General features: G+C 32.5%; 2 protein-coding genes across 2 annotated transcripts; one reads left to right on the forward strand and one right to left on the reverse strand.

Moving 5' to 3' along the window:
- The first annotated feature begins 766 nt into the window (after positions 1 to 766).
- On the forward strand, positions 767 to 2,512 carry LOC132717663 (uncharacterized). The gene is made up of 3 exons (XM_060701184.1): positions 767 to 928; positions 1,285 to 1,527; positions 2,096 to 2,512. The coding sequence occupies exons 1-3, from the start codon at positions 877 to 879 to the stop codon at positions 2,395 to 2,397; spliced, it is 597 nt and encodes a 198-aa protein (XP_060557167.1). The 5' UTR covers positions 767 to 876; the 3' UTR covers positions 2,398 to 2,512.
- An 11,049-nt stretch (positions 2,513 to 13,561) lies between these two features.
- On the reverse strand, positions 13,562 to 21,316 carry LOC132717664 (uncharacterized). The gene is made up of 5 exons (XM_060701185.1): positions 21,230 to 21,316; positions 18,119 to 18,181; positions 15,276 to 15,384; positions 14,515 to 14,787; positions 13,562 to 14,152 (listed from the first exon to the last, which is right to left on the reverse strand). Exons 2-5 carry the CDS (start codon positions 18,152 to 18,154, stop codon positions 13,935 to 13,937), a joined length of 636 nt encoding a protein of 211 aa, XP_060557168.1. The 5' UTR covers positions 18,155 to 18,181; positions 21,230 to 21,316; the 3' UTR covers positions 13,562 to 13,934.
- Positions 21,317 to 26,144: the final 4,828 nt, after the last annotated feature.

A 26,144-nucleotide genomic window follows, 5' to 3' on the forward strand; every position in this document is an offset into this window, starting at 1 on the left:
TGTTTGTTTAGACATTATCTATATTACCTGACATTGTATCCGAAAAAAGAAATTTCATGCAATTCGTTCTCATACCCTTATACCAAAATACTAATAATCAAGAGATATTCATTGCGATAATCATGTTTAAAGGAAACTCACAAAATATGGAGTCCATAACATCATTCTCTTTAACATTACTAGATGTAAAGTGCATGTTTTAATGTTAAACTAGTTTAATCTTACATAATCGATTTAAATAAATATGGTTCTCTATTTAAAGCAGTTATTTAAACATTGTAATGAATGATAGCGAAAAACGTGCGACTGAAATAAGTGTATGAAATTATGCGAGTACAATTTTCATACAAAATTGAAATGTTTTCTAAAGTTTTATATTTTCAACAAGAATACATATATATATACTTTTAAATACATCGATTTATCATTAAATGGTTTTTATTTAGTATATATTCATTACACTTTATCGTCATTACTCGTAATTTCTTCAAAAGTGGCTTCTTTAAGAGCTCGAAGTTCGCTCCGAAAAACAACAACGAATCCCTTGCCCATTCTTGCAAACTGTCTTCTTATGGTGGTTAGAAGACACTTTAAACATAATCTTGTACTGATACTGCATACAGTACTCATTTGAAAATGAATGGTAATAAATTGTGGGAGCGGGAACAACAATAGATGTGAAATATTTCCTACGAAATCTTGCCTTACTTTAAACTTCATAATGAAGTATTTATAAGCTTCATATCTTTAACACTTTGTAGGACAGCCAATGAAACATTTGCCGGAATTTAGCGACTGCACAAAGATCAAAAAGGTCACAGTTAGAAAATTTCTTCGGAATAACGGATTACTTGCATCAGAAAATCATTGAAGATAATGATCACAGGAATAAGAATAGTTGTCTGTATCCTAAAATGTGTTGTGCAGTGTGAGTATATGAATATTAGTGTTTCATATCAACCTTTCTATTTTGAAGTACTTGAACATTGAAAATATATTTTAATCAAATATATTATAATATCATTATAGATAATCCCTTCAAAAATTGTTGTGAAGGTTTTAAACTCACTATCCATTATAAGATAGTTGGAAAACATGTAAATGTATCTTATACGATATATTAGTATATAAGTTTTTAACAAATTATATAGATTTCTTAGTTATTGTTATTTACAATATAATGTCTTTAAAATCCTTAGCATATTAAAATGTATGTTATTATCCAATCTTAAGAATATTTAAAATACAGAATCTATTTTAAAATTTTAACAATTTCAATTTAAGCTATCCCAATTGTTGGACCATTATTTTACATCCGAAGGAATGTACAAATTCTCATACCAATAGTAACCAGGACCACAAAAGATTTCTCTTCAGCAATCCAAAGCTTATGTAAAGATATCTCATTTACATGCACACTTTGCTATGATATCGGAGAACTATCTGAGGAGTATCCGGTCGTTGTTGTGTGCCAGGTATCTTCCAGGTTAGAGCCGGACATTGACTTAGCAATAAATAGAGTTACATGTAAGTTCTTTATGACATATTAATTGTTTTCAATACATGAATATATTCTTTGCAAGCAGAGATGTTGAAAAAAACTTTTCACATCGGTGACCCTTGACCATGTTGACCAAAATGAAACGTTCCTCCGACAAAAAGCTTTACGGCTAAAAGTAATAAACAACCTCAAACTCCATCAATCCAAAAAAAGATAAAAACAGTTTTAGGGAAGCACGACGGGATAATTAAACAAATGAAAAGGCAAGGCTGAAACAACATCTTTATGATTACATTTCTTGTCGAAGAACATAAAAACACCCTAACGGACATAGGTACTCACCACAAACTTCATCAATTGGGCAATTAGACGCTCATATTTTATCTAAAATTACTATCAAAATTACGATTTATGTTGAAAACAAATGTTTGTTTGTTTTTGTTTGTATTTTATATCTATATTGGCATCATATGTGTATTTTGTTTTTGTTTGTATTTGATAGTTACTTTATTACTTAATTTCACATAACTAAATGCAGGTAAGCAATGTTTGCACTGTTATACCAAACACGTTCAAAAATTACAATCGTTTCAGGTGAAAGGTTCGCTGTTCTTCTTCTCCATACTGGCTTAAAAAGTTCCTTGACAAATGTATCGACATCTATTAGACTAGTCAACATTAACAGGTATCATAATGTTGAGTTCATTGATGTCGCTTACAACATGGACTCAAAATTATACAAATGTGAGATGAATGATTCTGCAAAATTTCAATTACAGGCATTTTTTGAAAGCTTCTACGGGACATCTGTATCTGAACACATAAATCCTTTAAGAAGATTAGGAGGACTTATTCGTTCTTTCTTTATACAAGTCTTACGACGCATCATTGGATAACCATTCGCAAACCTATTTTAAGGTAGAACGCGGCACTTTCGAGTAGCGTCTTAAAAATTGGCATTGCTAAAGTTGACCATATTTCTGATTTAATTCCGTTGATTTTATTCCAATATTTTTAGCCAGTTTTTGTACACACGACGTCACAGTTGACCATCAAAGCCCGTTTTTGAACATGACGTCGTTGCGTATCCTTGGCAACTGTTACGGGTATTTCAACGTCATTGGCGGAAAAAAATATCTAAAATTCTAAAGCATTCGACGGAAGTTATTTTTTCCTTTAAGCTGATATAAAACTTATTGTTTTACGCCAAAACATGTGTGAAAAAATGGAAAGAATACTGTAAATTTTGTGTAAAATTTGACGTTCAGTTTAGCCGCAAATTTCAGCTTAAAACCGACTTATTAAAAAAATCCTGAAATAAAATTTTGATTTTTTTCTTTAAACGTCCTTTAATATATATAGATACAATGAAGGGTACGGAATTACGTATATTATATATAGACAGGTAAAAATAAGTGAAACTGAATACTTAGATGTACGGGGCCGTATATTATGCAATACGTATATGACTAATATATCGTGATCCGTACACTCGTAATATATGGGCACTTTGTATGAAGTTCGTATTTACTAAAATTTGTATTATTTTTAATAACACGGTCAGATATTACCAAAATATGATTTTTTTATTCTTATAAATGCAAAGTTTGTATATAAAACAGAGAGGTTTTATTAACATGTCAGTTGCATACTGATTAAATGGTCGGTGAACAGAACATATAAAACATCGACAGATCCTCTACAGTGCCCGTAGCATGTACAGACAAAAACAGGACACTATATATTGAATGTATAAAGATTGACAACGCAACACTCCTTTGTGCAGTATTTAGCTCAGGACCGCCGGTTCGCGTATATGTTCTGCTAAATATCCGCAGACGTGTATTTATAGCGTTTCATTATATTTCATGTTTAAAGTACTGTTTCTTAATTTTCCTGTTCAAAATAAACTCTACCATAAATTTGGCTATACAGTGAATAATGAATATTTGCAAAGGCCGATATGATAGTAATGTTTTTAATAACGCGTTTATGGTCAATTGTCAATTAATCGTTATTCTTATTTTTAACATTATGATGTTCTAAAATGATAACCAAAACGAGAGAATTAATATTAAAGATGTTTATTTACATGTAGAATCGAACGTGCTACATCTGTTATCCAACACCCACTGAGCTAACGTTTCAAACATGACTGTTGCTTCACCCTAATATAATTGATTAAATTTCATTTACGAACCGTATATTTTAATTTGTCAATATTTCGCCAATTATTTATTATTTTACTCTGTCAAATTGTTGCAATAATTTTTGATAACAAGTGACATTCAAATTCTGGTTTTTAATAGGTGAAATGAAATACATATCACTCACAGTATATCACGCATAGTGTGGGTAATGCAAAATGTATAGATTTGCAGAATTTCTTGTAGACTACGTATTAATTTATGATTGAATATCCGTAAATTTCTAAATTTGCATAAACATATATAGTTGATTTTTGTTCCTTATGGCATATTTTTCGATTCAAAGTTATTAATCTTATTGTATTACAATATAAAAAAGGTACACTGCAATGATAACTCTCAGCTGCATTTGTTTGCGCAGCGTATGTGTTGCCGTTGAACGCCTGACGTCATTTTCTTTACATGCGTCTTTTCACGATTCCTTATAAAGTTATTAATCATGCTTAAAAACATGAAAAAATATTCGTTTGTTTTTCGTACATTTTTTTAGCAAACATAAACGTCACAAAATGGAAATGCGATAATATTGCACTTCAACCAAGCCCATGATAGTTAATTAGACAATTTTTGTTACATATCTTGCAAATTTTGTACACTGCTGACAGTCTCTTTTTGCTCAAGTAACACGTTATATTGAAATGTACCTGTATTTAGACTTTACTAGCCTTGGTTCCAGTCTTTAAATCGAGTATTTATCAATCAGAAATTGTGACGTGCTCGTAGGAAATGACGCGTATTTTAAGCGAATAAGCAAAAAATCAACGCATAAATATTAAGCGAATAAGCAAAATATCAACGCCTAAATCCTAGGCTAAGATTTTAAATATAGATATGCTTTTTCATCGTCAGGTCTCATTTTAGATTTTAAGAATTTGCAATAGAACATTGTTGTTTTATATGTATAAGTAAAACTGTAGAACAATTTTCCTGATAATGTGAACATTATTGCTGCACTTTGAAGTCTCAAAAGTATCTGCATAAAATTTTTGGCGTAAAACAATAAAATTTATATAAGCTTAAAGGAAAAAATAAATATCGTCGAATGCTGTAGGATTTAAGATATTTTGTCCGCCAATGGCGTTGAAATACCCGTAACAGTTGCCAAGGTTACGCAACGATGTCATGTTCAAAACGGGCTTTGATGGTCATCTTTGATGTCATGTGTACAAACATTGGCTGAAACTATTGGAATAAAATAAATGGAGTCCAATTAGAAAAATTGTAAATTTTTTGCCTGCCAATTTTCAAGACGCTACTCGAAAGTTCGCAAAGTGACGCGTTTTACCTTAATCTTCGTAAGACACCAGGTATGCAATTTGTCGTAGATTAAAAACTTCATTGCTTCACACTACTTTTTGATAATTGTTTGATTGTGCAAGCACTTAGGAAAGTATGACTGATTTAAATCCAACCACGAGACGAACTTGCTATCAAGTTAGTTTAACTGCACATACAATTATTTACTGAAAATTATCTCATTTAACGAGTGTGTTTAATACACAACATTTGAAAAAGAAACATTACCCAGTTTACCATGCTTATTGCTGATACTGTAATTTAAACATGTAAAAGAAGTGCATTATATTTACGCCTGTTATTTTATACATTTTCCTCATCTAAAGTGTGAATTTCTAGTAATTTGATTGTAAATGTAGAATATATTAAATTCGTTCACGTCATAAAAATGGATGTCTTCATGTTTGTATTTTTCTTTATATGGAAATCTGGTACGTTGCGTTTCACAATGCGTAACAGAATACGCCAACGCAAAGTCATTTACTGTTTAAATCTAAAAGAAAAAATTATTCAACTGCAAAACCAACATAAAATGTTCAATCAGGGCAGTATAATAGTATATATTAAGTTTTATGTTTGGTTTCTTAGTTCAATCAAGCTTCATTTTTTATAAAATTTATGCATATATTTATTAATAATTTGGAATTTCGTAAATAAACTCACTTCGCATTTAACTCTTCGTTTTATAAAAAATAAAATTAAGCTCAGTTTAGTATAATTTTATCTCATAACTCTGCATGAATTATAGTTAAGTAATTTTAAATTATCTAAAGCAAAATTATAATGAACAATTGTACAAAAGGTTGAGTTGTGGTACAACTAAACAAAACTTAATACAAAAACAAAATTAAAGGAATACATTTGTGAACCGGAAATATTGACCAGGTTGGAAGGTCAAAGGTGCAAAAAAAATCTACACAGTTGCTTATACAGCCTTTAAATATTGACTTTTGTTGTTCTTTTAATATTATTTAGAAGGAATATTCCTTTGATTGTCCAGTGACAGGAGTCACACGGTCATAAAAACATTTGCTTACAATATATTTTAAAACACATTTGCATAGTTGCTTGTTTGCCAATGTCTAATATACCTTATGTGGTCCTTCAAGATTGGGTGGCGGTTGATGTCGCTTGGTTCAAGGTAAATGTCATTCATTCATATATATTTGATAAACTCTTATCGGTAACTTGATTTTTAAACTTCATCAAATAGAGAAAGGTCATGACTCTGCCAAATTTTATTACTATGATAATAATTCTTTTGGTAATTTGCCGCCAACAACTGAGTGAACTCTTGTTCTGACAATAATTTTGGCCGTTTACGTTTGTGTTTACCTTTTTTTTTTCTTTTCTTAATTTTTGGTTTGCTTAAATTTGTCATAAGATTCTTTGTCTTTTATTTCAACGTTCAAAAATAATAACACTGGATGTACTTTCCCAACTTTGCAAAGCACCATATATTTGAATGAGAATATATTTTTGGATAATTTTGTCAACACCGTACCAAAGGTTTTAACAGTTGATTTACCCCTGAAGGACGAATTCAAACCTATAAATGAGTTTTTGTGCTAGAGAAGAGAATGACCCCCTCTTTGAATATTTCAAAACATGCAGCATGCTTTTCAAATTTGTTATCTTTTGTTTACAGTTTAATACTTAATACCGTGTGTGTGACCTGTGTCTATCAATGACAGTTTTGCAGCACCTTCTCATACTCGCTATTAGGTTTCTGATCTTTTTTACGGATATGGCTGCCCATTCGTGGACCAACATGACTCTAAGCTCAGTTTGCAGCTAACGAGCTGAATTTTTAACCTTCAGCACACTTCCACACGTGTTATATTTGATTTAAATCAGGTGAGCGAGCTGGCCAGTTCATGCTCTCAATAGACTCCCTCCCTAGGTAGTTCTGGACCACCCTGGTCCTATGGAAGCGAACATAATCGTACATTAGAATAACTTGATCGCCAACTACTACAGCACAAAACCTTACCTGGTTGTCTAAGATGTCGTCTATGTATCATTTACTTGTCAATGTGCCTCTATTTAGCACAACCTGGTCGGTTTGTCAATCCCAGCTGATGCCTCCCCACACCATCACTGACCTACCTTGGTAGCGGCTATGTTCAGCAATACTTGCAGCCTATAACTGTTTACCTTGTCTTCTCCAGACTATAGCACGCCTATCTGTCAAGTCTAGGTAGAACCTTGACTCATAAGTAAACAGAACGTGTCTCAAGGGTTGCATGTTCTACCGCGTATGTTACTTGGTCCATTTCAAACGGGCCTTGCGATGTCGACGCGTCAAGGGGATACGTATGCAAGGTCTTCTCGTTCGCAAATTATCTTCATGCAGCATTCCACATACCATCTGCGTAGAACACGGACCCCCGTAGTATGAGCATGGTCCTCCAGCATGCCTTCTGGTGGGTATACCATGTAGCCGGTATCTCTCCCCACCTCTGGTGATGACGGTGCCGTGTACACAAAGCGTAGCACAAACCTGGCCGAAGGTGACCCACTGCTGCAACATACCTACATCCCTCAATAACTCTGCTTCTTTCAAATGCCGCCTAATGTTTGCATTCGCCATATAAAAGTGACAGATGGTCGAAATTTAAAACACTGAATATCAATAAGCCTGTTATGTCGCCGTGATTGAACACCCCATAAAAATCATGAAAATATTAGCGTGCATGCTTTCCATGCTACCTAGACTATTTGTAACATGGATTCATGTTAGGGCCTCTCAAAACATTGTTGAATCAGATTTTACAAACTTTGGAAGAAATCTGTTTTATACTTGTGATAACATAAACTTAACTTATAATGCTGAGCAAAAGTAGAGAGGTATATCTATAACAGACCTTATTTGTTGATTTGAAAAAAATCCTTGGTTGTAACTATTAATTCTTTTGGTTTAATTCATTTTTTACATTGCCCGTTTTCTTTGTTCGTTACGAACAATGACTAACACTGATGTTGTATGAATATTAAGCGGACAAAATTGTAACACTTTTTTGTCAAATTAGCAGATGAATATAAACCAATATGAATTCTAGCTCAATGGTTTAAACCAGTACCTCACGACTTTGGTCTATTATTCATTTTCAATAGCGTCAAGATTTTGATTTGAACATTATAGACATACAATTCAGGCCACAGTTTGTTTAAATTGTAAACGTTAAATGCATTATACATAAACTTTAATATAATAACTTATCCATGACCCGTTGACATAATGTTATGTTTTGTCAAGTTTAACGGAATTGACTTTGTATTTCAAAGGATTGACTATGATCACCCGATAACATTTAGCATGTTGAAAATAACATATAATTTTTTTTTAAATAGAAAAAAAGAATTCCCTGTTCTTTTTACAAATTGATTGTCACAGGTATATTGCAGAAATATCCCTCTGCCATGTTAGTTATTTATATTTCATGTGAAATAGGTTATCAAATTGTATGCAGTTAGGTCAAAATGAATATTGATGTTGACTTTCACATTTTTACGTACTATATACCGTTGCGACTTTAGAAATAATAAGAATACAAATGAACTAAACAAATATGTTTAGTTGTACATTGCAATTATCTACTTCAATTCACTAATGGTGGATAATTGTGAACAATACAAATGTTTGAGATTTCTTTAACATTCCGTGTTGTAAACATAAGACGGGTCCTTTGAACAAGAACAAAACATTTACATAAGTGACATAAATAACCCTAGCACACAGCTGATTAAAACAATTCTAATTTGTCTCCTATGTTACCCAAAACATCAAAAAGAAACGTAAACAATCAATAATCAATACTACACAGGTAATATAGTATGATTTTAGCGACCTGTCAATTATTAATATATAATCGCAATCATTTAAATATTCGATTTGATTTCGGTTCTGTCCGTGTAGCTTACTAGAATTAATATGGAGTATATGACAAATGTTTTCGATAGTCAGGCCAGTTGAATTTATAGTTCGTCGTCACATCTGCAATAGCATAATCCCAACATTTGATAGGTCTGAGGTTCGATCGCTACTGTTGCCACTGTTTTATGAAATACTCTTTCCTTTTTGCAGTATATTTTAATGGAAATTGCCGAGTGCTTTCAAAATTTCAACTGAGCAATGAAGCAACTTAGTAACATTGTTTTGTTTCGATTCTTACTATGTTATACGGCATTAAAATTACATATTTTTACCTTAATCCAAATGAAGTTTTAATTTTAATTTTTTAACCTTGTTATTTAAAAAGAGTATAAACTGTGCCAAAATAAGCGCTAAACATTTTAACAAATAAATATGAAAAAATCTTGAACCTACGCGGTTTCGATCTTAAAAAACGTAGTACATTTTAAAAATGTAAACCGGTAGTTTACCCTATTATGCTTTAATACACAGTGTAGTTATTCCATAGACAAAAATTGAATTTGCGTACATCTCACGGAATTTACCGAAATTCTATCGAAGATCAATATATTGTGTACACATTTGCCGTATAATCAGTATGCAATTGACAGGTGAATAAAATCCAACAATAAAACGTTGTGAGTATTTTAAAGATTTTTTGTAACTCAATGCAAAGTCCGTTAAGATTAAAGAAGTGTTGTGAATGAAGAGAATAATTTAGTGTTCCAAGACCCACCGGACAGCACGCGCATGCGTAATGGTTTTGCAGGACTGAGAGTTCCCAGATAGTAGTACGCTAAAACCAGTTCTGCGAAGGCTGCCGACGAGACAACATCTTGTTTAGGTAAGCGGCATGCCTGTTTCCCTTCATATAGCTGAACTAAGGTAAAATACAACAGAAGTATAAACAAAAAACCGATAATATATTTTACAAGTTATGTGTATGAATCAAATAATAATGAATCACATTTCACCTATAAATTTTACCGTATTCTAGTTTTCTAACGACGAAATATAAAGTCTCTAGGTTGTCTTGTTGCATTGATTGATTCTTAATTGATCAATTGATATTTACATTATACACATAATAAACTTATTAAAGTACAAAACAAACTAATTCACACCCAGAAGCAATGCCACACATATGAGTATAAATGGGTAATTACAATTACTTATCATCTTTAAAAAAAACACAAACAGACGCTTTTATTATAAAATTGCTCCTTAATAATATTGGATAACAGACAGTTAAAAAGATTTATGTCATAATTCTTAACTGGAAAGTCGAATCCATTATTATTATTATTATTATTATCATTATTAGCGAGCTCGAAGAGCTTGCTGGCAAAGCATGCTTTACGGTAACGCGAGTACCTGCTTGATAGTAATGGTTTTGAAAACTTACGTCTGAAGTACTGAACTGAAACATCGCAATTTTTCGAATTGCAAGATAACGACAAAAGCCAAAAATTCTGATTGAAAACGGAAGCTTAGACTGGTGTTTTTCGCACTTATATGGGAACCATAATAGGACAAAGACCAAAATAAACGAAAGATGAGAAAAATATGCAGCCTGACAGGGAATCAAGCCTGGGATCCTTGGAATACCGTTCTGCGGCTCTACTGACTTAGCTATCAGACCGCTTACACATCTCCTCCCCTAAATAGTGAACAGTTCTGAACCGTAGCATACTCCCCCACTCTACTAAAATTCGTCCTCAAACTTCTCAGGGTTACAGAGCAATGTAAGCTTTTTTCAGTCATGACCCAACGTTGGGCGCAAAATGTCACAGGGTGAGAAAAATGTGCAGCCTGATCGGGACTCAAACCCGGCACCCTCGGCATACCGTTCTGCGTTTCTACCGACTGAACTTTCCGGCCGCGTACACATCTTCTCCTTTAAATAGTCAACAGTTCTGAACTATGACAACTTTTATTATTATAAAACAATTCTAATTGTCAAAAATGAAAGTAGAAATGAAAACTAATTTTCGACTTGTTTTCAGTGTGGAATCTTATTGTCTTCTCTAAAACTTTATCTCTCAGACACAACTATTTGTCGCAAAAAATACAAACAGCTACTTAATATACTATGCACAGTGACACATGTGTTTTAAAGAACCAACGGGGAGCAGCAAAATGTTAATTAGTTAAAAGGTCACTTCTCTTTCTATAAGTAAAAGTAACCTTCATTCATACCACCACCGACACCTTTAATTTAACTATTTGAAAATTAGATTCTCTGAGATCAAATTTGACTGTATGGTTTTCATCTGTGTACCAATAATAATTACCATAGTTGCCTTCCTTAGAATGTATAATCATCTTCCAACCATTTGTTTGTAAGAAAAAAGGGAGATAACTACGACAAAATGTCTTCTGCAGCTAATTTGATTAAGATTCCTATCAGAGGTATCAAACAAAAAAACTCAAAGTACATAGCGATAGTACTTTGATATTTTCAAGTTAATATTTCTACTGGTTACTCAGATACTCGTGAAAGCTTTATCCACTATAATAAAAAAGGAAAATGGAGATATAAAGTTTTCTGAAGACATTTTGAATGAAATTAAAATAATTACTTCAAACTACCTATCGGTGTAATACTATTTAACTCACACAGTTGCGTTGTAATATTTGATTGATATATCACGTGTAACTTAATATCACTTATGTTTCCTGAGATCGAAAGGGGCATATAGTTATTAAGTCTAGTTAACTTCAACGAGGTTAGTATGGAGACACAATTCATAAATAACTGAGTTGTCGCGACCGTTGTACATTTCTGCGATATTTGTTATGATATTTAGTCCCATAATTATGCAAAACTTTAATCGTGAGGGTTTTGAACCTTGACAAACACAAACACACACACACACAATAATGTATATAAAGTAAGTTCACTAATCCTTATTCTTTTTCCGAATATGGAATAAGTAAGTAGTTCGAATAAGGAATAGGCAACTTTAAAAAAAGGAATAAGGAACTGGTTCGTTACTCCTTAATTTAAAACGGATTAAGGAATTAGAAACTAACTTAATACACATCACACACTAGTGTGTTGAAGTTTTGCATTTACAGGCCATGTTTGTCAATGTATTTATTATTTCCATTTCTCTCTAAATTTTCTCACTAAAATTTGTTTATGAGAGTTTTGAGAATACTGTCGATTCATATTTCTTTTTATTTTTGGACTTTGGACAAGACTTATAAAGAAGCTAAATTGTTTGTACTTGGGGAAAAAATTCAACCAAAGAGGTTTTCTTTACAATAAATACATCAAATTCAATCTGTTTCTTGAAACCTGTAAACATTTCAATATATAAAATCATTCCAGGTCAAAGTAGTATAATATGAGCTGTGAAATCGAATTTTTCTTACCACTGGGAATCTCCACCGATTGTGTGAAGACCGAAAATACCATACCGGTCCGATACCGTGTTATCTCTTTCTTAAGAAAAACACTATGTTGAATAACGTTAACACAGTAGTATGCAACTGTCGGATTGATTCAATATTGTATAGCTTTGTCCTGTTACACACTATATTGATCGAAATAAAATGACATTTGTATTTCAAGATACCGATGGCTTAAACCAGTCTTAAGCATGTATACTGATAACAAGACAGACAAGTGCACCGTTTATAAAAAAAAAACGTGACCATTCAAAGTCGTAGAATATGATAATTTTGGAACTTGTCTTGTTAACAGAAGTCAAGTGTTTCTTTCTGTCCCCAAATGCAATTAAAACAATAAATGATACACAGAATTTTGTACTGAAGTCAATTTACTTTAAACTTATATGTATATTTAACTACATTTATTAGAAATAATATTTACATTTCGCACGTCTTTCCCCAGATGATAGCATCTAACATGCTCTAATATCTTTATTTAAATGTTATTGAACTCATGTTTTCCCTTTCTTAAGATATAAAGTGTAAGGTTTCTAGGACATAATGTGCCTTATAGGAAACTTGATGAATCTTATTAACAATTTAAAGTTATTCAATTGTTTATAACACTGAAAGTTTGACGGATATGAAATCCTCTGACGTATAAAGGGAGACATATTAATGATCATAATATTAAATAAACTTATGCATTCAACTCACGTTAAAGTGTCTATGTTAAAGTGATATCTTGAATTTCTGTTTACATTCTATATATTTTTGGTTTGAAGCGTAAACATATCTATATAAAAATTATGTTGTGCGAATCACCGAATGAGTACAAAACAAGTCATGTGACTTTAACAAACCCTGGAAACTACAATGACAGATATTGTTGATAGTGTCTGATTAAAACAAGTCATTTTTACGTTTTTTAACGTTTCAGGAGTTCACTGTGACAACAGTTGTGAAGTCTTAATGCTCTAACCTGATCCAAGTTGGACATGTTCGGAAACAACCATGTTAAAATTAAGAAAATTGAATGTTTATTTACATATTTTTATTAGAAATCAATGATAAATATTAAAAAAACATCGATATGATGATATTTTATGCTTACATGCACTTATAAGTTTAATGGATGTAAACCACTTATTTTTAAACCATTCAACAAATGTACGTCGGAATAAGATGCGATTCTTTTTTTAGTTTTAAACGGAATAGACCTTTCCGGTTTTTCGTAGCGGAACAATTTGCCAAACGTTTTCCATTCATTGCTAGATCAACTGCTCACAAACAGTATCACAAACGTGACCACGTGTTCTTTTGTGCAAACCAGGTCAATAAGTGACTTTATATTATCTCAGTGTAGCAATTGGATAACAAGTAAGCCATTTTACATAAAATGTAAATACTGGAAAGGTGAATAAACTTTTCTTTAATAAAATGAAATAATATTTCAATTTTTGTTTAAATTCTGCTATAATTATGCCAGTTAAACAATATGAATCGTCGTCTCTAGTTTTTTTCTGATAAAAGTTTATATAAATATAATAGAGACTGAGCCGGTTCATACTTTTTCAGTATCTTAAAACTTTTGAAACATTTTCAACTGAATATGTCAGGCTTTAACATTTATTTTAAAAAATGTTTGCAATTGACTTCTCGCAGTTTTATTCGTTTTACATGGATACAGTTCTGAATCAATATTGTAAGCGACGTCAATGAATTCAATATTTTGATATTTTTCCATATTTCCTAGTTTCGAAGCTGTTGGTAATGTAGGTAAGGAACTTTCTAAACCACAATGAAGAAGGAGGACAACGAAAGGTTTTTTCCCTGAAATAAATCAGTTAGATATATTAACGTTTGTTTAAGTGAAAAATAAGCATGGTTTGCATGAAATGCTTTTGACAACAATAAAGTACATTTGTATAAACACATATGATGTCTACAGAGAGCGCCTTAGTAGTAGAATAATAACCTCATATCGATAACAACAACATTAAGTTAATTGTATGTATTTGTTTTAACTAATTTTTTGATACTGAATTCATAAAGGTTTCAATGAACAGAAAACAGAACTTCTTAGGTTCGGTTTATTTTCAACTTTACTTTATATGATTATTTTTCATTTAAAATATCCACTTAACAAACATTTTCCGAATCATTAAACTTTGTCATAAATTTACACTACTTACATTTAATATCATTAAGTGCAAAATCAATGTCCGGCTCGAACCTTGAAGATATCTGGCATACAACAACGAGCGGTAACGCTTCGTGTAACATTGCAACATCATAGCATAATTGACATTTATAAGATATTTCTTTGCACAATCTAGAGATGGCAGAGGAAAATCCAAAAGTCGTCGGTGTTTGTACTGGTATAAAAATCTGGACATTCCCTTTGTAGCAGCGGGGGCAGCAGCAGCAATTGAAAAAGGAGAGCAACCAACAGATTGTCCTGCATACTTTAAAAATGAACAATATTGATAATAATGGTTAAGATGCTCTATTTGTTGATGACATTTGAACAGCAAGGAGAGATAAACAAATATCACACACATTAAATACATTGTTAGAAAAGGTCGTTAAACCTTTAATGAAGATATTGAGCCATGAAAAAATATACTAAGGCTAACATTGTAGGTTTCACTAAAAAAATACAAACGATTATGTGTGAAGAGAAATATAACTTCACGAACAATTGCATTGAAAGGCCATAGCTTTTGAAGTAAAACAAAGTAAGATACAGGCATTTTTTCATTGCTTTCGTTTTGTTTTGAATTTGTGTGTGTGCGTGCGTGCGTGCGCGCGCGTGCGTGCGTGTGTGCGTGCGTGTGTGTGTGTGCGTGTGAAGACACATACTTTTATAGTAAAGGAAAGATCACTTTACTTAGATACCCTGGATTTACCAAATTTTGATATATATTAAGTGCTTTAATATTCATTTACTCACAACATCTGATCAGTCTCCTTAAACATTTCAGAATAAAACATCCACAACTGCTTTGATCGTTTTCTGGTCCTTGTGTTCCAACCAGACCGTAATTTTCCCTTTGCTTGTCCTTTAAATTAAAAAACAAAACAAATAAATATGTTTTAGACATATTAAACATATAATTTTTGTCAGGGAACAGTTGCAGCATTGAATTTCCAATATTATAATGATCGAAAATGTAAAATAAAGCATATTAATCAGATATCATATCATATCGACAGGTCGTGGCTACTTTGTATCTATCCTGGTGGAAGATGACCTCATGTTTCTTAAAAACAAACAGTTACTTTAAAAGTCCCATAAGCATTGAAACTCTTACAATGATCAGACTAAAGTATTTCATAAAAATGAAACTTGCGAATATTTAAAAAAAAATAACATAAGCATGCTGATCTTCAATATCTGAAATCTACAAGATCTAAATAGAACATTCTCATCTAATCTTAGAGGCAAATCATATCTTTAACAATGGTTCTTCTGCAGTATTTTTACTGCCCATGTTGTAATATAATATATGTATAAATATTCCCAATCAACAGAAAAAGGTGCGAACTATCAACAAACATAATTCAAGTGTAAACAATCAAACGTTTTATATCTTATGACGGCATATGCGAATACCTAACCTCACACAAAACTAAAGACTTTTGCTGTATTTGTTACCCTTAATGGTGCTTTTTTATCCATATTTCACAAACTTGTTTCTATAGGAACCGCATAACGCATACCCGGAGCACTTCGATTTTATCGCATTTAAGTAAATGGTACCTTGATAATAATTTTCTTATATTACAATGGATAACGTCAGGAAAGAGCTCGAGCGTTGAATACAACGTCAACGTCATTTTCTGAAAATTCTACTCGTAAATCGTTACAATTGTTTGAAATACAACGGTTTTAACATCACTGGTGCTTACACAAATCAAGAGAAAAAATGACGTCAATAGGCGACGTTGAAGTCAGGGCAATCATCAAGTTTGGTGTAGGAATAGAAGAGACACCAACGGAGACGTATAAAATGATTCAAGCATAAGTACAACAATGAAATGCTGTAGATCGCTGGTATTTAGATGCCAAGACATGTTCCGAAACGGAAGAGAGTCAATAGACTCAGGATGACAAGCGATGCGGTCGACCATCGATGGTGAAAACTGGAGTAAAAGACAAGGTTCGGCAACTGATAAAGGAAGATCGACGACGCATTGTGCGAGAAATGTCAAGTGAACTTGGTATATCTGTGTCCACCGTCCACGATTGCCTAAAAGAAAACAATATGTCGAAAGTAAGCGCCATGTGGGTCCCAAGACTTTTGAAGAACGACGAGCGGGAACGCACATTACACTGTTCTCGAGTATTCGTGCGACGCGTCGAAGGAGAGGGGTTGTCATTTTTAAATCGCATCATCACTACGGACGAAACTTGGTTGTTCCACTATGATCCCGAGGCGAAACAGGAATCATCTGTCTGGAAAACCCCCGGAAGTTCTCCTCCAAAAAGCGCGGGTGCAGAAAAGTGGCGGATAACACATGTTCGTGTTTTTCTTGGACAGGCGGGGAAGTTATTACAGCACCGTATCCCGGAAGGACAGACTGTGACCGCCAATTATTACTCAAAGGTAATTATAGACACTCATAAATGATATAATATAAGATAAAATTAATGAAATAAATGAAAAACAATATATTGAATTATTTTAATAGGATTTCATAGCTAACTTAATCATTTTATGATTTCAGGTTCTCAGGCGGGATCTCGTCCAGGCTATACGGAAGAAGCGTCCCGGGATCGACCTCGACCAGATTATTCTTCACCAGGACAACGCCCCCGCCCACTTTGCACAGTCAACGCAGTATGAAATTAGCCTTCTGTTATTCGAGACGCTCGAGCATCCACCCTATAGCCCGGACCTCGCGCCGATGGATTTCCGAGTTTTTCCGGAAATGAAAGCACAGCTACGTGGTCGACGCTTTGATTTCGGGTTGGAATTACAAATTGAAACCCAGAGAATAGTTCGTCATTCGACAACATCTGGTACGAGGACACGTACAACAAATGGGTCAAGAGGCATAGAAAAATGTATCGCTGTGAATGGAGATAACGTCGAGAAATGTATCGATATGACGATCGGGGAAATTTGTCGTTAACATATTTAGCACTGACGTGATGTTAGCGTGCTCTGTGTATGCTTCGGTGTATGTTTTGTTTTATTTGTAATTTACTAATTGTTTAATGTATTTTATTGTAATTTTTACAGCTGGCTGTAAAAGAATGAAATATATTATGGTGTTTTTCTTGTTTTTCAATTCCTATTATTTATCAAACTACAGCACAAGTTCTTAAACTTCCCGAACACCCCTCGTACAATTTTCCCATCATGAAATCAGAGAATTTTATGTTATTATATTTTTGTAACAGCTTTCTTAGAAGGGGATTAATATACAAATGGTAAAACTTTTATTTGTCATAGACTAGCAATTTGTTAACACTTCTCTTCAAAACATGGTCCTTTGGGTAACTATATAAAACAGTTGATTTTCAATGTAAGAACTGATTTCAATTTCTTTTAACTTATCCAAAAACTGTGTTGCTTTTATGGAATTTTGTAAGCTCTAAACAGTCTTTTGTAACAGTGCAGTCACGTTATAAAACAAATCCCTGCTTAAAACAAAATAGTATTCGCATAAATATATGGACAGCGTATGTTAGGAGAAGATAAATCTACTTAAAATTTCTTCACACGCAATTGTAGACATCAAACCTTTTTTTTTGTCATATAAGGAAATACAATTGATTCATTTCACCTGACCGTCGTCTTGAAGGTATGTGGTCTCCGTCATCTCTTCTGGGTTAGGTTGACATCTTTTCTGTGAAATATATACATATTATTAGATTTATTTGTAATTGCGATAGATGAAAACAAACGGTATAATAATATTGAGTTTATCCGAAATGATTTACCACAACCTTCAAGAGGATATTAAGAAAATACTGTATTTGTCAATTACACCATGCCTATTGAAAAACAAACAAAAATAAATCTAAACACTATATTGTTTTGTCTTCTCTATTATAGTTTTTGATTGAAAAAAAAAACAAGTAAAAAACACAAAAAACACCCAAAACAACAACAAGGGTGTAATCAGATGTTAGATCAGGTTTGAATACTGAAATGATAGTCAGATACGCAATTCAAATTAAAGCTTTCAAAGCAAAACAAAATGGAACCACACAGTAAGCAATATTGAAGGATATTTCTTAAATATTACTTTACTTTTACATATATATTGCAAAATATACATATTAATCACTTAAAGATCCTGTTACACATTTTTTTTCATGGTTTTATTTCATAAATATGATGCTCAAATTAAGATTTGTCAATATTGTAAGTTCCAATAAGCATTATTTACAAAGATATTACCCAATTTAACATTTGATGTAAATACAGGGAGGTAATTAGACATTTATTTTCTATAACTTCTTATTCATATTTTCCAATAAGAAATGAATGCATGTATTTTATTGATTAAATATAATATGCACAGATATTTGCTGTACACATTTTACATATTCTTTGATGTTTGAAAAGTGTTTTATTTGCATAAATATATACATATATAATTTTTGCAAGTGTGGTATACACACAGTAACAATATCAATCTCAAAACATACAGGATCTTTAAGAATACGGCGACTATCTTACGCGAGTTTACATATTATGGAAACAAAAAAAAATAATTTTAAAAACAGATATTGCCGATATTGATCATTGATATGTATATCAACCAGTAGTGTAAACACTACAATCCAGTTGGATCAGTTATTGTTAATTACTGAAAACTTGATAAAACAAGATTTGTCGAACGACACATATGCCCCCTTTCTAGCCATCGACTCACATTATTGGTAATTTTTGTTATATAAACTTGTCATAATGGGTGCATGGAAGTGTTCAGTTGTGGAAAAAAGAAAAACAAGATCTATTAGTTATAACCAATCAATATGTGAAATATAAAGAGCTTGACCTTTGAACTACTGAGCCCATTATGACTAATAAATATGTGTAATATGAAGACTTTGTGATAAAAGCTTTCCAGGTAATAAGCAGAAACCATATTTACATTTAAGGCCCCTGTAAACTAGTGATCCCAATATCAATAGGGAACATCTTCTACATATTGCTTCAATATGTGTATTATGAAGACTTTGTGATACATAGTTTTCATTATCAAGAGTGGAAACAGTTCTGACATTCAAGGCCCCTGTGACCTTGACCTTTGACATAGTGATCCCACTATCAATAGGGGACATCTTCTTTAAATTACCAAACCATACTACCATTTAAGGACCTCTTTGACCTCGACCTTTGACTTAGTGAAACAAAAATCAATAGGGGTAACCTATTAGGTATGTCCAATCAGTATGTAAAATATGAAGACTTTGTGATGTACAGCTTTCTAGATAATGAGGGGAAACCATACAAGCATTTGAGGTCATTTGGTCATTTACCAGTTGTAACCAATCAATATGTGAAATATAAAGACTTTGTGAAAAAAAAGCAAGATAATGAGCGATAACATTTAAGGGCCTGTGACCTTGACCTTTGACCTTGTGGCCCCAAAATAAACAGGGGTCATCTACTAGTTACGACCAATGAGTATGTGAAATATGAAGACTATGTGATATATAGTAACCAATATTATGAGTGAAACCATTCTGACAGTTAAGGCCGCTGTGACCTTAACGTTTGACAAAGTAACCCCAAAATTAATAGGGGTCATTAACTAGTTATGGCCAATTACAATGTGAAACATGAAGACTTTGTGATGAATAAAATTTTCAAAATAATCAGAGGAAACTTTCCTGACATTTAAGACCCATGTGACCTTGACCTTTGACCCAGTGATCCCACATTTACTAGCTATGAACAATTAATGTAAGAAATATGAGGCTTTTGTCGTGAATAGTAAGCGAGATAATCAGCGGAAACCATTCTTACATTTAGGGTCCCTGTGACCCTGACCTTTGACCAGAATCAATAGATGTGATCTACTAGATTTGGCCAATCACTATGTGAAATATAAAACATGTGTGATGAGTTAATTTCAAGATAATCAGCGGAAACCATTCTATCATTTAAGGCCCATATGACCTTTACATTTGACCTAGTGACCCCAACATCAATAGGGATCATCTAATTATTATTAACAATCAATATGTGAAAAATGAATACTTTGTGATTAATAGTTTTCAAGATAATCAGCGGAAACCATTCTGACATTTAAGGCCCCTGTGTCCATGACCTTTTTACCCTGAAATCAAAAGTGGTCATTTACTGTTCTTGACCAACCACTGTGTGAAATATGAAAACTTTGTGATGTATAGTTTTCAAGATAATCAGCGGAACCCATCCTGACATTTAAGGCCCCAGTGACCTTGATCTTTGACCTAGTGACCAACAAATCAATCGGTGACAACTACTTGTAATGCCCAATCAATATGTGAAATAAGAAGTCTCTGTGGTGAATTCTTTTCAATATAATAAGCGGTAACCATTCTGACATTTACGGCCCCTGTGACCCTGACCTTTGACCTAGTGACCCCAAAATCGATAGGGAATATCTACTAGTAATGACCGATAAGTATGTAAAACATGAAGACTTTGTAATGAATACTTTTTAAGATAATCAGCGGAAACTAATGGTACTTTTATATCAAGTTAAAAAAGATCTACTTTCAACTGAAATATTCATACATGCAAAATCTAATTGATCGAATATTAAATAATGATCACAAACTGTAATATCTTTAAAGTAGCAAGAAATAGATATAAAATAATGCATCAAATCTTATTTATAACAATATTAACTTCTTTATAAGGCTTTTTTGGAGTAATAAAATATCTAACTTACCTGTAAAAAAGAACGATATATCAAGCATATATTTTATGATTCAAAACTTAAAACTGTAAAGTTCGGACAACAAAACGCTAAATCAATAAAGCATTGAAATCGCACTACCTTAAAAAAATACAACGATTAAAGTTATGGTTTACATTATCGACTATGCCCTAACCGTAAAATACGTTATTCAAATTATATTGCTTTATAATGTTTTCATCGTATTTTTTTTTTTTTGAAGGTGGACATTTAGTGTGTTTATAAACGCAAACAATTGTAGTGTAATGGTGAGATCGTTCACGTTAAGAGTCTGCGATTGTGAAAAATTTTAGCGGAGTATTCATGTTGGCTTTAATTTATCTCATCATCCTTTGATATATAATTTTTTGATTTATTTGGGTAAAAGTTGAAAATTAAAATGTTTATACAAGGTTGCAACAAACATACATTTTATTTAGTTCTTATCTTATATTATTATATTATTCTTAGAAGTATGGTTTTATTAAAATTATCAGCTAATTTTTGCATTCATATTACATTGATATAAATTTGCATCCGTATTGTAAGCTATGTCAATGAATTCAATGATTTTGTAATTTTCCTTGTGAGCTAGTGAAGAAGCGTAGGTAATCTAGGTAGAGAACTTTCTAAACCATTGTGGAGAAGAAGAACAAGAAGTTTAGTTGGGTTCAAAAGATATACATGTACTAGGCTTTTTCAAAATTATGTACAAACCAAATCTAACTGGGTCAGTATTTTAATGTAATTTTGATGTTTATATTGCTTCTGATAAATCGCTCTTTTCAGATTTTGAAATATCCTGTTAAATATAATGGCAATGACACCGCCATGTGTAAACAATATTTATGTTTATAGATAAACAAAAAGAATAGCGTATTCGAGTTTACTTGCTGATATAATACTATTGACATTCATAAATCATCGTAGGTATCGAGCCTTGTCGTGGATTCAACAAATGTCTTTACTTTGAAATGCTTCATTTATAAGCTGCCACAATTAATTTCATTATAATTATGCGGTTCGTGGCTTGTTGTCTATAGACATGTTCTCGCTGCATTGAATACTATCACAAAGAAATCCGTTCTTAATTGGAACATATCAGAATACAAAGATAACTCCGATTATTTTTCATTTAGATATAATATCACTTTGTTGTTTTAATTTTACACATATCTAAAGAAGGATGCATGAGACGACATTTTCCTTGTCTATTTTAATGATGAGAAGAGAAAGTGTAATTGTAATTATTTTACAAACATTATACTTTTATAATGCTATAGATCAGAGTCTCTTTAATTGTTTTAATTCATTTTGATTTCTAATAATTACGACTGTAATCACCAGATGGCCGTATTTTATTTTGCTAATTTATCGTAACTAATTTGCACTTTTTACCGTGGGTGAAACATCAACATAAATTTTATTCCAATGTATGTTGGTGGTCACATTATGTGTAATAGTTACTTTGCAATAATTGACTGCGTGTACTTTCTTAAAACAGCTAATTCGGACGACATTCATTGAATATTTTGAAGTTAAACTTTAGATTCAATTAAAGGTGGATCTATATGAATGGTCACATTGATCACTCTCGAAATATTGGTTCTGTTCGATTACGTTCGATTTGATACTGATAAATATTATGCTAAAAAGATTCAACAAATTTGGAATGGTTAACCAATCGTAATAGTTGTGGTTCATTTTCAAATATTGTTTGTAACATAATTGTATAACGCAAAGTCGATAAACCAAAAATGTGCCTTATCATTTATTTCTCTCCGAATTTACTTGCATTTATTTCTAGTTTTTATCAGTATTGACTGATTTTTATAACAGGAACGTAACGTGATGCTCAATACAAGTTCAAACGTGTCGATCAGATAATCGGCAATAATCGGCTATAGTATTTTTCCATTGATAAACCGTAAAGTGCATGTTTGTATAGACTCGTTTATGAAATCGTACCTTTTTGTTTCTATCGTTTTGTAGCACTGTATACCTTAACATCCGCAAATCTAGTTTAGTTATCACATAGAAGTAAATTTGTATATACAATTCAAATACTAACATTAGCTGATTGTTTTCGGTTGCGATTTGGACTATAAGCTTCAAAACTTGGATATTGGTAGTATTTCTGATGTTTGTACTGGAAGCATATTTGATTTATTAGAAGAACATACCACCACAATTTGAGGCATATCACTAAGCGTCAAAAAAAATTTTCCGTTGAATATATGACCGTTTTGTTCTTTTGATTGCACGGTATAAACAAAGCGGAGGACTCCATGATCGACAGTTCTTAACGCCCTCTGGAGGGAAATGTCTTGTTTTTTGAAATCAGTGGTAATGTAGATATTGTGTCTGTATGTCTGTATCACTTTAATACATCGAGAAACTTGAAAACGTTTAAAGCTCTTTTCAAATGGACATTGAACGGTTTTATTTATTATTATTTTACTTTTTATGCAACAAAGTTTGATTGACAGTTCCCTTTTATTTTGCACATAATTACCATCATAGTTCGTGGTAAAAATAGTTTCACTTTAAATTTTCCTCATTTGTTCGTAACATCAATTTCAGTCAAGACTGAACAAATGTTTACAGTAAACTTATAGCGAACACGGTTAAGGGGCCAGTTACACAGACGGTCGGTCCCAAATCGGTCATTTAATTTTAAATTTACTCGCTGTTATGATCGGTTGTCATGCGTGATTTTTTTCTGGTTTTCTGTGTAAACGGCCATCGGTGACAGAAAGCAAACTCAAACGGGGTTGGGTCGATGATTAAAATGCTGAAATACTATCGGTTTTCATCGTTTGTAAATCGGAGCTAAATCGGGTGTAACGCTCATTAATCGGTGTTTGATAGCTAGTCATCAGTGGTTAAACACTTTCCGTCAGATATGGCCGGTGATTCATATTTGGTTATCTTTGTCCGATCGGCGATATCGGTGATTAAGAGCTTGCATATAGGTTGCTGTCGGTTATTTGTAAAATATTTTCACCGATTGAGAATTTTAAACATGTTTAAAATTCCCAATCGGTAATTTGTCACCGATGAAACTTATCTTTCCCCAATAGCAGTTGATAGGTGGAAAACAGGTGACCAATAGGTGATATCGGTGTTAAATACGTTGTCATCGGTTCACTACATAATTTGGCTAAAAAAACCAACCGATCAATCACCGATGGCTCTGTGTAACTGGGGTGTTATAGCGAACTGCCGGTTATATAGAACAATTTACTTTAGCCCGAATTTTGCCCTTCCTTATTTAATATAAAAAATATACGGTTAAAGCCAACACGGTAATAAGGAATTTTTGGTTATAAGGAACTCATTTTAAGTCCCAAATTAGTTAAAAGTACAGAAAATTTCACTTTTATAACGATCTTCAAAATATCGGTTATTCGTAAATAGATCCTGCATTTTCAACTGCACGGATTAAAACTCAGCTGAATGCACCGTTTATAAATTAATGCAGCTGAGAAAATGAATTTGTATAGTAGTACGTAACAAGTTAAATGTTGATGCTGCACATCAAAGACACCGCCAAATGATGTGAACAGTCAATCAGCATTGAAAATCGTTCTCTATTACGGTTGCATATCAGAAGCACAAATCAACTATTTCTCCATGTTCTTGGTATGTGCTGGTTGTTTTAAAGTAATGTTGCATATTTTATATATATAAGTAGAACCTTATGCATAAATTCACAAAGAAATGCCAGGTCTGAAATTCTGAAATTGTTGTCTGTTGCGAGAAACGTCTGGTCGAATCAAAATAAATTAGAAAACAAATAAAATTGAAATGATTGGTATATTTAAAATAAATTCAAGACAATATGTGCCGAGAATATACCCATATAATTATTGGTACGGATTGCATAATGTTCGAATGATTTTGAGGATAAACTGTTCTGCAGTGATCTCCCCTTACATACTGTAGCGTAACCGGTTTGTTGTACTTTCCTAACGATTGAGAGAGAACCGCCTCTCTGATAGTGGGCGTGGTTTAGACTTATCTTGTAATTTAATGATTCGACAAGTGATATTGATCAAAGATGTCCTCGTTCTCTTCTACCCTGTCAACGAAGATTTAATGCTAGCATATGGAGCATAATATCAAATTTAAAATGAAAATTTAAGGCTGAGCCGAACTTCAACAGAGACGATACAGATGAAGTGAGTGACACTGCCTCAGTCGTCACCTCTCTCAATGGTTAAATTATAGAACGCTCGACTATAGACTGGCTCATTGGCACGTTATTTATAATGTAGATAAAATTAGATAATGATAAAAAGAATACGATATTCACACATAGCACTATCAATTCAGCCAAAAGTTTATTCTAATCCCTTAAAGCTCTTTGACATGTTGTACATCAGAAAAGCTATTTTTATAAGAGTGTGATTTGTTAAAACAAATACCAATACACAAAATCAAGTCTATATATATTTTCCCCATTGATGTATGGACAAATGCATATCTACTAGACGCCGCTTACAGGCGGCGTCTAATAGAGGATATTTTTTGCATGAGTTCTTGTCTCCAAGATAAAACGGTTACAAAATGTTTTCCTTCTATTCTATTATTTTTTTTCTTTAATAGATTTTCTCGAGTAAAATAATTATGATCATTTATAATTGGTTTGCAACATTATCATGAATGCTTGCTTATCCATTGAAAACTACACAGCACGCTTGATTGAAATGAAAAGAAATCTATATCTTTCATAAGTTAAAGTCACCCTTAAAATATAATAGAAGATATTAAATTTAAAAAGAAAGGAAAAATCGAATATCTTGTTTGTTCTTCATCATGAAAAGAAAACAGAAAGCACTGTGTTTTGAAAAAAGTATGATATTTTATGAGTAATTGAGAAGGGGAGTGAAACTTATGATGAAAT

The sequence above is a fragment of the Ruditapes philippinarum genome, unplaced genomic scaffold, assembly GCF_026571515.1.
Source record: "Ruditapes philippinarum isolate M1 unplaced genomic scaffold, ASM2657151v2 ctg829_1_1_1_1, whole genome shotgun sequence".
NCBI classification, from domain to species: domain Eukaryota; kingdom Metazoa; phylum Mollusca; class Bivalvia; order Venerida; family Veneridae; genus Ruditapes; species Ruditapes philippinarum.

Excerpts from the sequence above, each read along its gene's own strand:
- LOC132717663 (XM_060701184.1), top strand. The coding sequence starts at position 877 with ATGATCACAGGAATAAGAATAGTTGTCTGTATCCTAAAATGTGTTGTG. Across the intron at positions 929-1,284 it reads CCTAAAATGTGTTGTGCAGT|CTATCCCAATTGTTGGACCA; the intron begins GTGAGTATATGA and ends TTTCAATTTAAG. Across the intron at positions 1,528-2,095 it reads AGCAATAAATAGAGTTACAT|GTGAAAGGTTCGCTGTTCTT; the intron begins GTAAGTTCTTTA and ends CAATCGTTTCAG.
- LOC132717664 (XM_060701185.1), bottom strand. The coding sequence starts at position 18,154 with ATGACGGAGACCACATACCTTCAAGACGACGGTCAG. Across the intron at positions 14,788-15,275 it reads AAGGAGACTGATCAGATGTT|TATGCAGGACAATCTGTTGG; the intron begins GTGAGTAAATGA and ends TCATTTTTAAAG. Across the intron at positions 14,153-14,514 it reads TGCACTTAATGATATTAAAT|GGAAAAAACCTTTCGTTGTC; the intron begins GTAAGTAGTGTA and ends GATTTATTTCAG.